Genomic DNA, 13,376 nt, shown 5'->3' on the forward strand with positions numbered 1-13,376 from the left:
GCTCAGGTCATGATCTCACAACCATGAGACTGAGCCCCAGGTCAGGCTCTGTACTGGACGTGGAGCCTACTAAAATTCTCTCCCTCCCTCTCCCTCTGTTCCTCACCTTCTTGTGCACAAACATGCACATGTGTGAGCTCTCTCTCTCAAAAGTAAATTATAAACATTTTAAAAAATAAAAAATAAAATAAGTTCCAAGTGGATAATACTCTTATGTGGAGGAATCATCTCACTTGATCTTACTGTAAATTGATACTCAATAAATAAAATGTCTTTTCCCTTTTTCATCTTTATCACATCATAAATTCATATGTAAATATGTACATATACATGTGTAAACTGATTTATTTATTATCATTATATATTTCTGGTTATTTCTGTCTGGTTCCATATACCATAAGCCTATTCAGCGCTCGGTCCATACTGGATTGATTATTATAGCTTATCATTAGGGTTAAATATGAAATGTTTGGTAGAAATAAATTTCTCTTCAAAATCATTTCAGTTATTTTTATTAATTTATTCTCACATTAAAATTTTAAATATTATTTCAAATTCCAGAAAATACTCCTTTGTCATTTTGGTTGAAATTATACTAAGCCTGAATACAGATTACTCAGAAAAGTTTAACATTATTCTTATAATTAGTTTTTCTGTCTACAAACAAGGAATGTCTTTCAATAAAGTTGTCTTCATATAGGTCTTTCATATTTTTTGGTTCAATTTATTGCAAAGTATTTTAAATATTTTTGCAAAGGAAGCAGAGTTTCATTTCCCACATATTAGTCAATGATTTCTTACTAGTATAAACGAATGCTCTTCAGGTTTTTAATATTAATTTTTTATTTGATCATCTTCCTGAAGTAAGTACCTCTAATATATTTTTCAGTGTCTTGCCTTGAGATTGAATCATTTGAAAATAATCATACTACCACTTTTTCATTTTTAGTAGTCACCTCTGTTATTTTTGTTTCATGTTTTATCACTTTGGTAAAAATTTATAGAATATTAATTATAGTGGTAATAGGAATACTCCATTTCTTTAATAGTAATAACAACTATAAGTATATAATTGGTTGAAGTCTAAGAGTCTAACTTTATCATGTTAAACATTTATTCAATTACTAGTTAATGTTTTTGTGTTTCTAACAGAAATGAGGGATGTATTTTAATCAAATAGCTTTACAGAATCTTAGGAGATATTCATCATTGTCTTATTTAACCTATTAGTGTGTTTATAGTACACTTCCTAATATTAAGTCATACTTATTTCTTTTAGATAGTTTAAAGGTATTTTATGCAAACAAATTTGCTTCAGAATCAGACTACAGTGTTCAGAGACACTCAACATTGTAATAGAAATTTGCATTAAGTACCTGAAATCAATAAGGTTTCTAAAAAAGAAATAAGACGCTGGTAAATTCCACCTCTATCCTAGTCTCTGTAATCAGGCAAGTGTTCACATATTTTCCTTAGAATATTGAGCACTGAAATGGTGAGACCACCATCTCAGTGGTGAGTTCAGAGAAGCTGACCATTCTTCTTCATGTCAGGAAATTCAACCACAGTACAAAGACTAGCATTACAAAATTCCAGAGTCGATTCCTCTCTCAGATTCTCACAGATTCTATGTGATTCTTAACTGTGTCTCCTCTAGCCTAACAAAAAAACACACCCTTAAAGAAGCAATGAGATTCTGAGATCGCAGTGGCATCACCACTATCAGGTTTTCACCTCTCTGCTCACTTTGCTCAACTTTTCCCCATAAGTCACTCATAGAAAGTTCCCAAATGTCCCTTTCAACCACGGGGAGTGTCCCATGACAACCAAGTCTGCACTACTTGCTCCTTGCCACTGGTAATTTGGAACCAATCTGACATCCAACCTAAGTTTGGATAATGAGATTCAAGGTTCCAAGAAGTTATAACTGGGATTTAGAAATATGTATTTCAACCATGGAGAGTGCCCCAGGACAACCAAGTCTGTCCTACTTGCTCCTTGATAATTTGGAACCAATCTGACATCCAACCTAAGTTTGGCTAATGAGATTCAAGGTTCCAAGAAGTTAGAATTGGGACTTAGAAATATATACATGTTAATTTTAGCAAGTGCCCTGAAGAAATAGCTGCTAAATTCTAGAAATGTAGATGGCCTTCAGCTACCTACCCTATGGACCTAAAAATGGGGAAGACCAACATAAACAGAATGAAACAAAGCAGACAGAGAGATGTTAGGATTTCTGGCCAGTTTTTAGTTCTTATAACCAGTCCTTTCCTTAGGCCCTGTTGTATTCTGCCATGGGGTTTCTTGACATACCTTCATAAATTCTTTCTTTTAATTTTTTTTTAATGTTTATTCATTTTTTTGATAGAGACAGAGCGTGAGTGGGGGAGGGGCAGAGAGAGAGGGAGACACAGAATCTGAAGCAGGCTCCAGGCTCTGAACTGACAGCACAGAGCCTGATGCAGAGCTAGAACTCACGGACTGTGAGATCATGACCTGAGCTGAAGTCAGACGCTTAACCGGCTGAGCCACCCAGGCGCCCCATAAATTCTTTCTTTTAGCTTAAGCAAGTTTAAGGGGCTTCTGTTACCTACGATCAAACATTCCTGATTAGTATGCTGCTGTGCCTGCCCTGCCCCTGATGTGAGCTCAAATACAGAGAAAAGGAGTTAGGAGATACCACTGGAATTCTATCGAACACTTTTTCTTTATGATAAATAAGGTTCTCATGGCAACAGAAAAATCCCTGATTCTATACAAGATGTAAGCATCAATATTTTATTGCCTATAGACCAGACGGAAGGAATTGACATCGTTGCTTAAGTTCCTGAAAAATCTGAACTCCTCTCTTTATTTTGTGCTTTTCTTTTGATAAATCTTTGGATTTAAAAATTTATAGAAACAGTGTTTTGTTCAAATGGTAGCAATAAAAGTAATCCAAAAGGCAGATCTTTGTTTCCCTCTGGCTCCCTGAGTACAGAGGATAGGTTGAGAAAAGTTGTAACGACCACATGAGTAATTCCAGATATGCTATGACTCAGAATGTACTTAAAATACACATGCAGAAAATGGTTCAGGTTTTCTGTTGATGAGAAAATATCAGTTTGAGTGACTGAATTCAATTAAACCACCATTGTTGTTTAAGTCTTTGATGGAAATAGTACTTTGTAGTTTAATAGTTTTACTAAGGGTTTTCACACTTAACTAGTTGTGTTTAGAATCATTCTGGCCTGAAATACTAATCATTCATCATTCGAAATTCCAAGATGATTGTTATGTTCTCAGTTAACAATAGACTGGAAGAAGCATGACCTTTTAAACCAAGTATCTTTAAACCATTGCTTAATTAGGCATACCACACACAAGGTTACAATCTCAGCAAGACTGAGTTTTAAACAGTTCCCTTTAATTTTATACCAATGGTCTGTGCAGCATCCAGCTGTTCTGGGTCCTTCACCTCCTGCTATTACAACTGGAAGAAGAGTCTCCCTTCATACCAATGACAGTGTTTTACAGTCTCAAATTAAAAGGAACCATGAAAAGCAACTTGCCTTAAAATCTCATTAATGCCAGAAAGAACCAGTTTAACAACAATTTTTTTTTCCTACTCAGAAATTACACTTTAGGGTAGACATTATCCCATATTGAAAGGGGCATTACTAAATAATTCCATCCAATGGGTCAGTTTTTTTAATAACTTGAGAGTACATTTTGTAGCTCAGTGATCCTGACAGAAAATCTGGAAGGCTACACTATACAAAATTGACAGTTGCCTTACAAAGCTCATTCTTTGACAACTGGTAATAGCTATTCTAAGAAAACTTGTATTATGTAGTAATTTTTTGTTGTCATGTACAGTAAGCAGTTCTGGGTCTAGTCAAGTACATTCTCAACTCTTCAGAATATTCAAAACTGATCTCAAGGAACCTGGGGTTTGGCCAAGGTTCCCCTCCTACTTCCAGGCTTTGGGAAGTGAGTTGGCTATCTAACTAGGTGAGAACACTGACCATCACTAACACAAACCACTCAATCAGCGTTATATAATAGTTGTTAGCTAAGTTCCCAGCACACATTCTAGGTGTCTACTTTCAGTTTCTATGAAAGCCCTGTGAAGAAAAAGGATATTTCAGTCTGTGGATTTGATGTGCACTCCATGTAGCTATTGGTACATTTCAAAGTACCTCTAGGACAGGCAAGTAGCACTAGGGGAAGTGGAGAGTCCAATATTATGGCTTCTCCTTCAACCCAGTGGTTCTTATTTTGACTGGCTGAAATGTTAGACTTCTGAGTAGCATTCTTTTGAAGACAGAGTTTGAAAAGCAGATTATAAGGGAAAAGCTCTTCATTTATTCTTAATAGAATATGGTAATCCCCATATCATCTGAGCTTGAAAGAGTTGCAAATCTAGATCAAAGATTATATCCCTCCTCCTGAAAACTCTTTTAATAAAATACCCTTCAGTGTTAGAAGCATTACATTCTTGGCTTTGATTGTGGGTATAAGTAAAAAACAGCCAAAAAGAAAGCTTCTGCTTTTGCAGTAAAATTTTGTTAAATAGCATTGTTTATGAGGCTGTTAAAATCCCATATGATACATTTCATTTAGAAATAGTTTCTAAGAGAATTAATTCTCTCTTAAAAAATAGGTAGGCTTGTTTCCATCACATAATGAAAGTTACGTATCCCACTGAATGTCTCTTTACATTTTGGCTGCTTTGGAAGCTCAGAACCTGATGTAGTCCTGTATTCTGGTTACCATACTTCTTTCTTCCTCCTTAAAGGGGATGGATAGATAGATAGATAGATAGATAGATAGATAGATAGATAGTATACTTCTATTTGAACCACCTTGTATATCTTTTTTATCATAAACAGGCTGAGAATTAATAATTAGTGAACACTAACAGATAAGCCAATAATGAAATTTAAAAATTGATGAACTCCCAGGGCGCCTGGGTGGCTCAGTTGGTTGAGCGTCTGACTTCGGCTCAGGTCATGATCTCACAGGCTGTGAGTTTGAGCCCTGCATCAGGCTCTGTGCTGACAGCTCGAGCCTGGAGCCTGTTTCAGATTCTGTGCCTCCCTCTCTCTCTGTCCCTGCCCCACTCACAGTCTGTCTCTGTCTCTCAAAAAAATAAATAAATAAATGTTAAAAAAAATTTTTGATGAACTCCCTGAAAAGTACTAAAGCTCAGAAGGATTATATAATCCATGATAATCTATTTATGCTCAAGTCTCTTACCTTGTATCATCAGTTATTGGAATACAGACAAGTTTCAAGCCATTAGCAAAATAAATCTCCAGGGAGCTCAAAGAGATTCTATTTTAAGTTCATACACTAAAATTCATGCATTTTATGTGATCCTCACATCTGGAGTATACTTACTCTTGTATCAGACACAATTCTATTATGCTTCGGTGGGCTCCTGTTGCTTCAAGATGAAGAACAAATCTCACTAATGGCCTATAAGGGGCGCCTGGGTGGCTCAGTCGGTTAAGCGGCCGACTTAGGCTCAGGTCATGATCTCGCAGGCCGTGAGTTCGAGCCCCACATCGGGCTCTGTGCTGATAGCTTGGAGCCCGGAGCCTGTTTCAGATTCTGTGTCTCCCTCTCTCTGACCCTCCCCTGTTCATGCTCTGTCTCTCTCTGTCTCAAAAATAAATAAACGTTAAAAAAAAATTTAAAAAAAAAAAAGAATGGCCTATAAGACCTCTCATGCTCTATCTTACTCTTCTCTTTGACACTCACTTCCTTCAGATTCACCTGTCCCCAACTCCCTAGAGTAGGGAGGGATGTTTCCCTATTACAAACTCTCAGTTCAGCACACCTCTACTTTTAGCCCTCATTACAGATTATATTACTATCCCTTTGTGTGCTTTTCTGATTCACATCTAAATTCCCCCAAGAAATTCTAAATCTCATATCTGCTTTGACTACTAGTAGTCCGTCTTTAGCACCTATCAGAATGCTTAACACAGTCTACATGCTCAATGAATACATCTCGACTAAATTAATGAAAGTTTATATGTACTTCTCTGTCCGTAGCGGGTTGAAAGAAGCAAATTATGGAAGTGATCAGCCCCCAAAACAATCACAAAAACAGCACTTTGGTAAGGTGAAAGGGGGAAAAAGACTAAAAAGTGGACAGAAGAACTCAGAAATCACTGAGGTCTAGAGGCAAATTGTCTTAATAATCATTAGGCTTTAAGATGTTTTTAATAGTCTTTAATAGCATCATTATATTACAGTATGGTATAATAATAGAAGTCATCAAGGAAGGGTTTGGCTTTTATCTATGATTAAGATAAGAGAGAAACTGGTAATTTACCTTTGAAATACTTTAATTTGGTATTTCTTTAAAGATTTTCCCATCGTCTGGAGGTGAGCTTCTGTTATTGAGGAAAACATTCATTTGCGTTCCTCTTCACACCTCCTAACTACGTGGATAAATGGAGTGTTCCCAACCTCATGTAAGGATAAATAACCTTGCATTATAATACCCCTCCTTTGCTCAGTTTTATAATTGCAAGAAAATTATTTTCAAATTCCCTTAATATTTATATTCATAACAAAAGGATGGTTATGTAATGTCTCACAAAAATTCTGCTGAAAACGAGGATACTCTGTGTTGAATGTAAACCAAATTTTGCCTCATGTTGCCTGCACAAAGCAAAAGAAGAAGTTTCCACTTGAATTCTAAATTGAAGATGACCTTGTGCTTTTTTGAGAAAGGCTGGCAGCTGAGGTCACTGGAGTGTATTATGATGGACAGTGCAGCGCCATGCATGGCTCGGAGGCATGTCCATTGTGTGGATTACAGCCAAACAGAAAGAATTAGACAGCTCAGAGCATTCTAACATTTCATTTGAAAATAATGGTCAAAATCATGGGCAGCAACCATTACAACTTTCATGAAAGAGCAGTAGCATTCAATAATTCCATCGCTTCAGACAGGCATTTGGCTATTCTTAGCCGAATACTATGGGTCCAGCATATTCTGTATCAGTTTCTGTGACACTTACAGAAAGCAGCATTTCTGCTTCAGCAGGAGGCAAATCCCATCTACCCTGCCGTTGTATGTGGTTCTATCTTACACAATGCAGCTCATTGCTTTAAATTGACCAAATCATTGGAAGTGATACAAGGAAAGAGAAAATGCAGAAACTTAACATGGCACTTTTAGAATGTAAACGTATAGCCACTCCAAATCATCTGCTTTCCTCAGGTCAACTTACTGTTTAAAAAGCTTAAAATCAGTTTCAAAACAAAATATCTACAATTCCTTCTCTAATAATGACACAAACAAAACATTTTAAAAGAAATCTAATCTGTTGTCAATGGTTCCAAATGAGCCTCCTAAGTTATTTCTGAAATAGTGATATTTAAGTAGAATATTTTGATTGATAGAGGCTTATTTTTAACTTCTGCTTCTTTCAGGAGCAGATTAATGTTTCTTTCAGGAGCACAGAAAATATGTTTGAGATTTAAAAGCAGGTGGAAAAACTCACACTTCTGATTAAAAGGGGAACTGCTTCTAATCCTGTGCTTTCCACTGTTTGTGTATCTTCTATATTTAGTGGGGGGAGGGGACAGATTCTGTCACTTCTAAAGTATTTAATGACAAAAAAAAAAAGTTGTAACTTACCATTGAAATTGACAGCCCGAATGTAACCAAGTAGCTCTTTCCCGTCCACCGTACTCATTCGTGGGCAGAGACCAATGTATCCAGGGCAGAGATCTTTGTGCATGTTGTGCAGGGCATAAGCCATGGAATATACTGCATCAATTACAAATTGGACCTTTCCTTCCTGTTCATAAGATGAATCCCTCGCAATTCTCTCCAGCCCTGCAAAAATTAAAAAAAAAAAAAAAAATCAATTGGTGTTAGATCCACTAAAACATGGCATTAGGGCTAAGATTTCCACATATGAGGCACACTTAATGAGACAAAACTATTTGATTTTACTCCCAATTATTTTAATCCTATACTTACTGAGTCAGGCTTTTAAACTGGGTATTGAATTTTTTATTTGGAAAGAACAGAAACTATTCCATTAGCAACAAAAAGATATTAACTAAATAAAAACATATAGTTTCATTATCTTTATTTCCACCTTATTGAGTCCTATTACATTGTACATTCTAATAATTACATAACATTCTGGTTGTGACTTGATCTTTTAAGCAAAATGTGCAGACTTTGTCCTTTTCATCTACTTCAATTCTGGGATCATCATTTAATTAGTGTCTCAAAGTAAGGTCTTTTTTCCCTCCTCCCATATCTATTCTTGTTTTGAATGTGCTTCATTTACTTGGGCACCCTTTTTGTATATATTAAATGACAGTATTTCCTTAAGTAAACCAGCTATCTTTAGAAGAATCATTCGACTTTTTTTCTTGAACTCAGTTCAAGAAGAAATGATTACTATAATAAGGTTAGTTAACATATCTACTACCTAATAGACTAACCTTTTATTCCCTTGTTTTTTTCCTTTCCTTTTCTTTCCTTCATAGGCACTTTCAAGTATACAATACAGTATTGCTAACCATAGTCACCATGCTGTACATTAAATCCTCATCAATTTCCTATTTTAATTTTCTGTTAAAAGGATGTAGAGCTCTCAAAATAATTGTCATTCAGAATAATTGTACCTGTGTTTGGGCATATTTAAGGCTGAGAATTGGCTTTGGGGATTGCCTTTAGCATGGTGTTTATCATTTAATATTTAATAAAAGCTTACAATTTAAAATGGAATATAAATTTGATATTAAAATCAGATAATGTATAATAGTTATAATACAACATTCTCATTTTGAAGATGAGGAAACTGAGACTCATGGAGGAGGAGAAGTTCACTTTGGGCACAGAGGGCAGGTATGGAAACCTTCCAAGGTCTCAGACTTGGAGCCCAATATTCATTCATTCCCCTGAAAAGTATGGTGAATGGCAAGAATGTGCACAAGAAAAAATTACAGAAATAATATTGAGGTCAGAACCAAAAAGGATCTCCCAGCACTTCCATACCCTACCAAACTTTATACATCCACTAACGCTTGGAGAGACCTAAAGCAAACACTTGAAACTTTCCCATGGAGGTCACTTGGTAACCTTTAAAAAATAAGTAGTCTTTAAGTTCAACAAATATTTTTCTTGAGACTAATTAGTCAGCTGAATTAAAATGGCTGTTTTATATTTGGGTTTTTCTTTATCTTTTTATGGTTATTTATTTATTTTGAAATAGAGTGAGAGAGAAAGAGCATGAGCAGGGGAGGGGCAGAGAGAGAGAGAGAGAGAGAGAGAGAGAGAGAGAGAGAGAGAGAATCCCAACCAAGTTCCATGCTGTCAGCATAGAGCCTGATGTGGGGCTCCACGTAGGGTTCGAACTTACAAACCATGAACCATGAGATCATGACCTGAGCTGAAATCAAGAGCTAGATGCTTAACCAGCTGAGCCACCCAAGCACCCCTCTATTTGGGTTTTTATAGTCTGATAAAACCACTGATTTTCTTGTAGATAAATGTGACAGTCAATTCCTTCATTCTATCCATCTAATCACTGAACATCTTTTCTTCTGGTCTTAATCACTTGTTACATGCTGATCCTTTAGATGCTGTTGGTTGGTTCCCTATTCTCTGCAGTCTGTCATAATGCTGAATTCTGTTCCTCCTTTTTAGACAAGTCTGTTCAGATTTTTTTGATGACTCAATTTTCCATTCCCCAAGATTGAGTCCCCTTTTTCTCTCCAACCTCATAATCCATTCATTTTCAACACCTTAACTATTACTATTTCTATGGTCTAGACATATATATTTGAATTCAAAGAGGTTGGTTTTAGAGTCCAAAACATTAGATCAACTTATAGTAATCAATTTAACTCATAATAGACTCTAGAAGTCTGATAAATTAGTTTTCTAGGACTTTCCTGCCAGCTAACTGCTAGCCCACATTTCCAATTGCCTATCATATTTCTATGTAGTCTGTTTCTATGTCAATCTCAATAGATCTAAAACCAGGCTATCATTATAGGGAATTACTTCATTTCCCTAAAACCTCCAATTGAGGGTTATATAAGTTTGGAAGCAGTGAGGAAAGATCAGTTCTCGCAAAGAGCACATACAAGGTGCCAAAAGGTATATTGATTCCTTCAACCTGCATTAACTGTATGATCTAAACTAAGATCCGTGCAGGTATGGGAGCACTATCTTCTCCCTTTCTCTGTGTGGCACTTTGTCTCCTGGGTACTAGGACAGCATTGCTATGTCCAGAATGTCATTAAGTGACATATGAAAACAGCCCTTTCAGCTTCTGCTAAAAATTTCTCTCCTGTAGTTTTAACCACGAAGTAGACAGTTCATAAATAAATATTGAAGAATGGTCACAGGAACCAAAAAAATGCAGTTGTTTCTTTAATGATCTTATCTGGTGACCAGCCACTCTGGTTAGTCCAGAATTGAGGTTGGTCTCAGGATACAGGACCAAACCCTCGATAGTCCTATGTAGACCAGCATGGTTGCTTTTGAAAAAAAGAGGCAAAATAACACAGAAACGTAATGATACAAGATGGAAAAAACTACTTTGAGGGTAGGTCATTAGGTCTATAAGAAGATCCCAGTTTCATTTATTTTGCATCACTGATTTAATAACTGGAAATGAAGATATGCATCCAGAGCAGTTGTTCACTTTTTGATTATCTTCTTATGTGCAGATTCCTTAGGGTCACTCCAGATTTACCAAATCAGCATCTCCCAATGTGGGGACATGACTAATCTGTAGTTTGCAAATACAGACATCTAACTGCCTTAGTACGAGCTGCAATAACAATACCAAAGACCAGGTGGCTTATAAACAACAGAATTTACTTCTCATAATTCTTGAGGCTGGAAGTTCAGACTCAGGGTAACAGCCGGTGAAGGGTGTCTTCTGGGTTGCAGGCAGCCATTTTCCATTTTCTTATTATACCCTTACATGGAAGAGAACAGACTTCTGTTGACTTTTTTTTTTTTGAGAGAGAGAGAGAGAGAGAGAAAGTGCATGTGCATGTGAGCAAGTAAGTGGGGGAGGGGCAGAGAGCAATGGGGAGAGAGAATCTTAAGCAGGCTCCATGCTCAGCCTGACACAGGGCTCAGTCTCATGACCCTGAGATCACGACCCTGAGCTGAAATCAAGAGTATGGCTCAATGAACTGAGCCACCAGGCATCCCTCTGGTGACTTCTTTTAAGGGTACTAATCCCATTTATGAGGGCTCTATCTTCAAAACTTCATCTAATCTTAATTACCTCCCAAAGGCCCCACATTCTAATACCATCATATTAGGGGGTAGAATTTCAATATATAAATTTGGAAGGGACACATTAAGTCTGTAACATTAAATTTCCAGGTTATGTTTTTTGTAATTCTGCTCTGTAAATCCCTCTGCTACACACATACACACACACACCACACCACACACCACACTTCTGTGAATATTGTTTTTCTGATTTGTTTTCTTTTGTGCGCTTTAAAGAAAAGAGAGAATTTCTTTATCTCTATTACCACTGGGTGGAGTATGAACAGCAGGCATAGAAATGGCAAAAATGCCCAAGCCAAATTGATTCAAAGAAAGAAATGGCTGTGAGAACATTAAAGAATTTGGAAAATTTTCACAATCCATGCAATACATGTAAGAGATAGTTGTATACGAATGTTTTATATTTTTAAATTTACTCTATTCCAAAGAGTTCTGGATTTAACAAATTATGATTTTATTTTAATGCTACTGCAACCTCACTACCAATTTATAGATATTTCTCAACATTCAATAATTGGGATAAAGTTATATACAATACTTTCCTGATAAATTTTAATGGAGATACCCTAATTTATTAGCATATTCTTGCTTGATTTTTCCTAAAACAATTTCAACTTCATACATAATGGATTTATAATTAATTCTCAAATACCATGCATATTATGAAAGGGACGTATTTAAGTTTTCACTTGTCAAACTATTTATCCTTAACTAGTTATAAACGAGTAGTATGGGTGGAGATTAAATATGTCCCAACTTTGCACTTCTTTTTTTTAATAAAAGTTCAGAAGGCTATCTAGCGACCATTGTCAAGGGAGTCAATGAACATTGTAAGACTCCATCAATCTATGTAAGTACATGGTGACAAACTAAAAGACTGAACATTATCACCATTTCTAAATTTTAAAAGAAATAATTTTATTTATTTCCGGGCCATTTAGACAATATATTTTTTTATTCCCTAACATTTCAACTTCATGACGACACTTAAAGATTTTACAAGAGCTACAGTGTGCTCCTTGCATCCTATATTTGCTTTTTTAATTCATCTTAAAGAGGAATTTAAGAGGCTGACAGTGAGTCATCAACCTAATTGGCTGTAAAGTTTCATTATGCTATAGTTTCTAAAGTTAGCACTAATGTATTGCTATAAAGTGCTAAATATTGTCAAAGGCTATATGTCAGCCATCTATTTAAAACACTGTAAAGTTGTGATGTGCTTTAGTGTGTAGCTTAAAATTAACAGCATATAGCAAAGTTTTGGCATGGTGAGAGATGAAGTCAGCCTCATAAATTTTATAGCAAGATTGTTTTATGTTTTCATTAATGAAATCTAAAACATCTGACTGACTGTATCTCATGATCCTGGACAACAGAGTAGGTCCTTACTGGTCTAAGCAGTACCACATGCACCTCAATTAAGGTCTTTTGAACATCACCGTGTATTTTCTTGGTTTTGAAAAGGCAAGTCTGCTCACGTTTGCAAAGTGTGTATCTATGACAATGTGAGTTCCTAAGATGAGCTTGACGTGAATTTTAAATTCTTTGACTGACAGATAGCTGTTGAGCTTTGTTTTCTAAAAATTTCTCATTTCTCAGGGTATGATTTAGTTTTACAGATTGAAATTAGGGTTATTTTCATTTTCCTGAAAGTATGTTAATGTAATGATGAGCCAATAAACCAGTCGATTCAATGAAGAAAGAAAAAAAAAAAAAAAGGAAGTCCTCTCAGTTGTTTTATTCCTGAGAACCCAAATATCCAATTGGTTCATCTTTTACTATAGTCCTAGTAGAAATAATCCCACATTCTAAACTTGCAGGTTAAAAAGTATTTATTTAGTTTCTCCCTTGACTTTTTCTTAAGTAGGCAGCAACTATTTTAAAGAATTAAATTGTTTTCTTGCAGTCACTGTTGAGAGGATGCCGGGAGGAAAAAGAGAATCTGTGAGCTGCTAAGAACACATTTATGCACCTAGGACCAGATTTACAAGTCATTCTGAATTCCACAACAACCCCATATGCCTCGCTACCTGATGCACCAGAGAAAAGACCGTCATGTCCTACATCAAGCTTTCCTAATACC

The 13,376-nt window shown here is 36.0% G+C and overlaps 1 protein-coding gene across 1 annotated transcript in view; it reads right to left on the reverse strand.

Moving 5' to 3' along the window:
• Positions 1 to 13,376, reverse strand: part of GRM8 (glutamate metabotropic receptor 8) — a 755,100-nt gene that overhangs the window by 274,247 nt on the left and 467,477 nt on the right. The window contains exon 6 of the mRNA XM_042971356.1: positions 7,649 to 7,849. Within this exon, the coding sequence (XP_042827290.1) occupies positions 7,649 to 7,849 (201 nt within the window). The remainder of the gene's footprint in view (positions 1 to 7,648; positions 7,850 to 13,376) is intronic.

This window comes from Panthera tigris, chromosome A2 (assembly GCF_018350195.1).
Source record: "Panthera tigris isolate Pti1 chromosome A2, P.tigris_Pti1_mat1.1, whole genome shotgun sequence".
Lineage (NCBI taxonomy): Eukaryota > Metazoa > Chordata > Mammalia > Carnivora > Felidae > Panthera > Panthera tigris.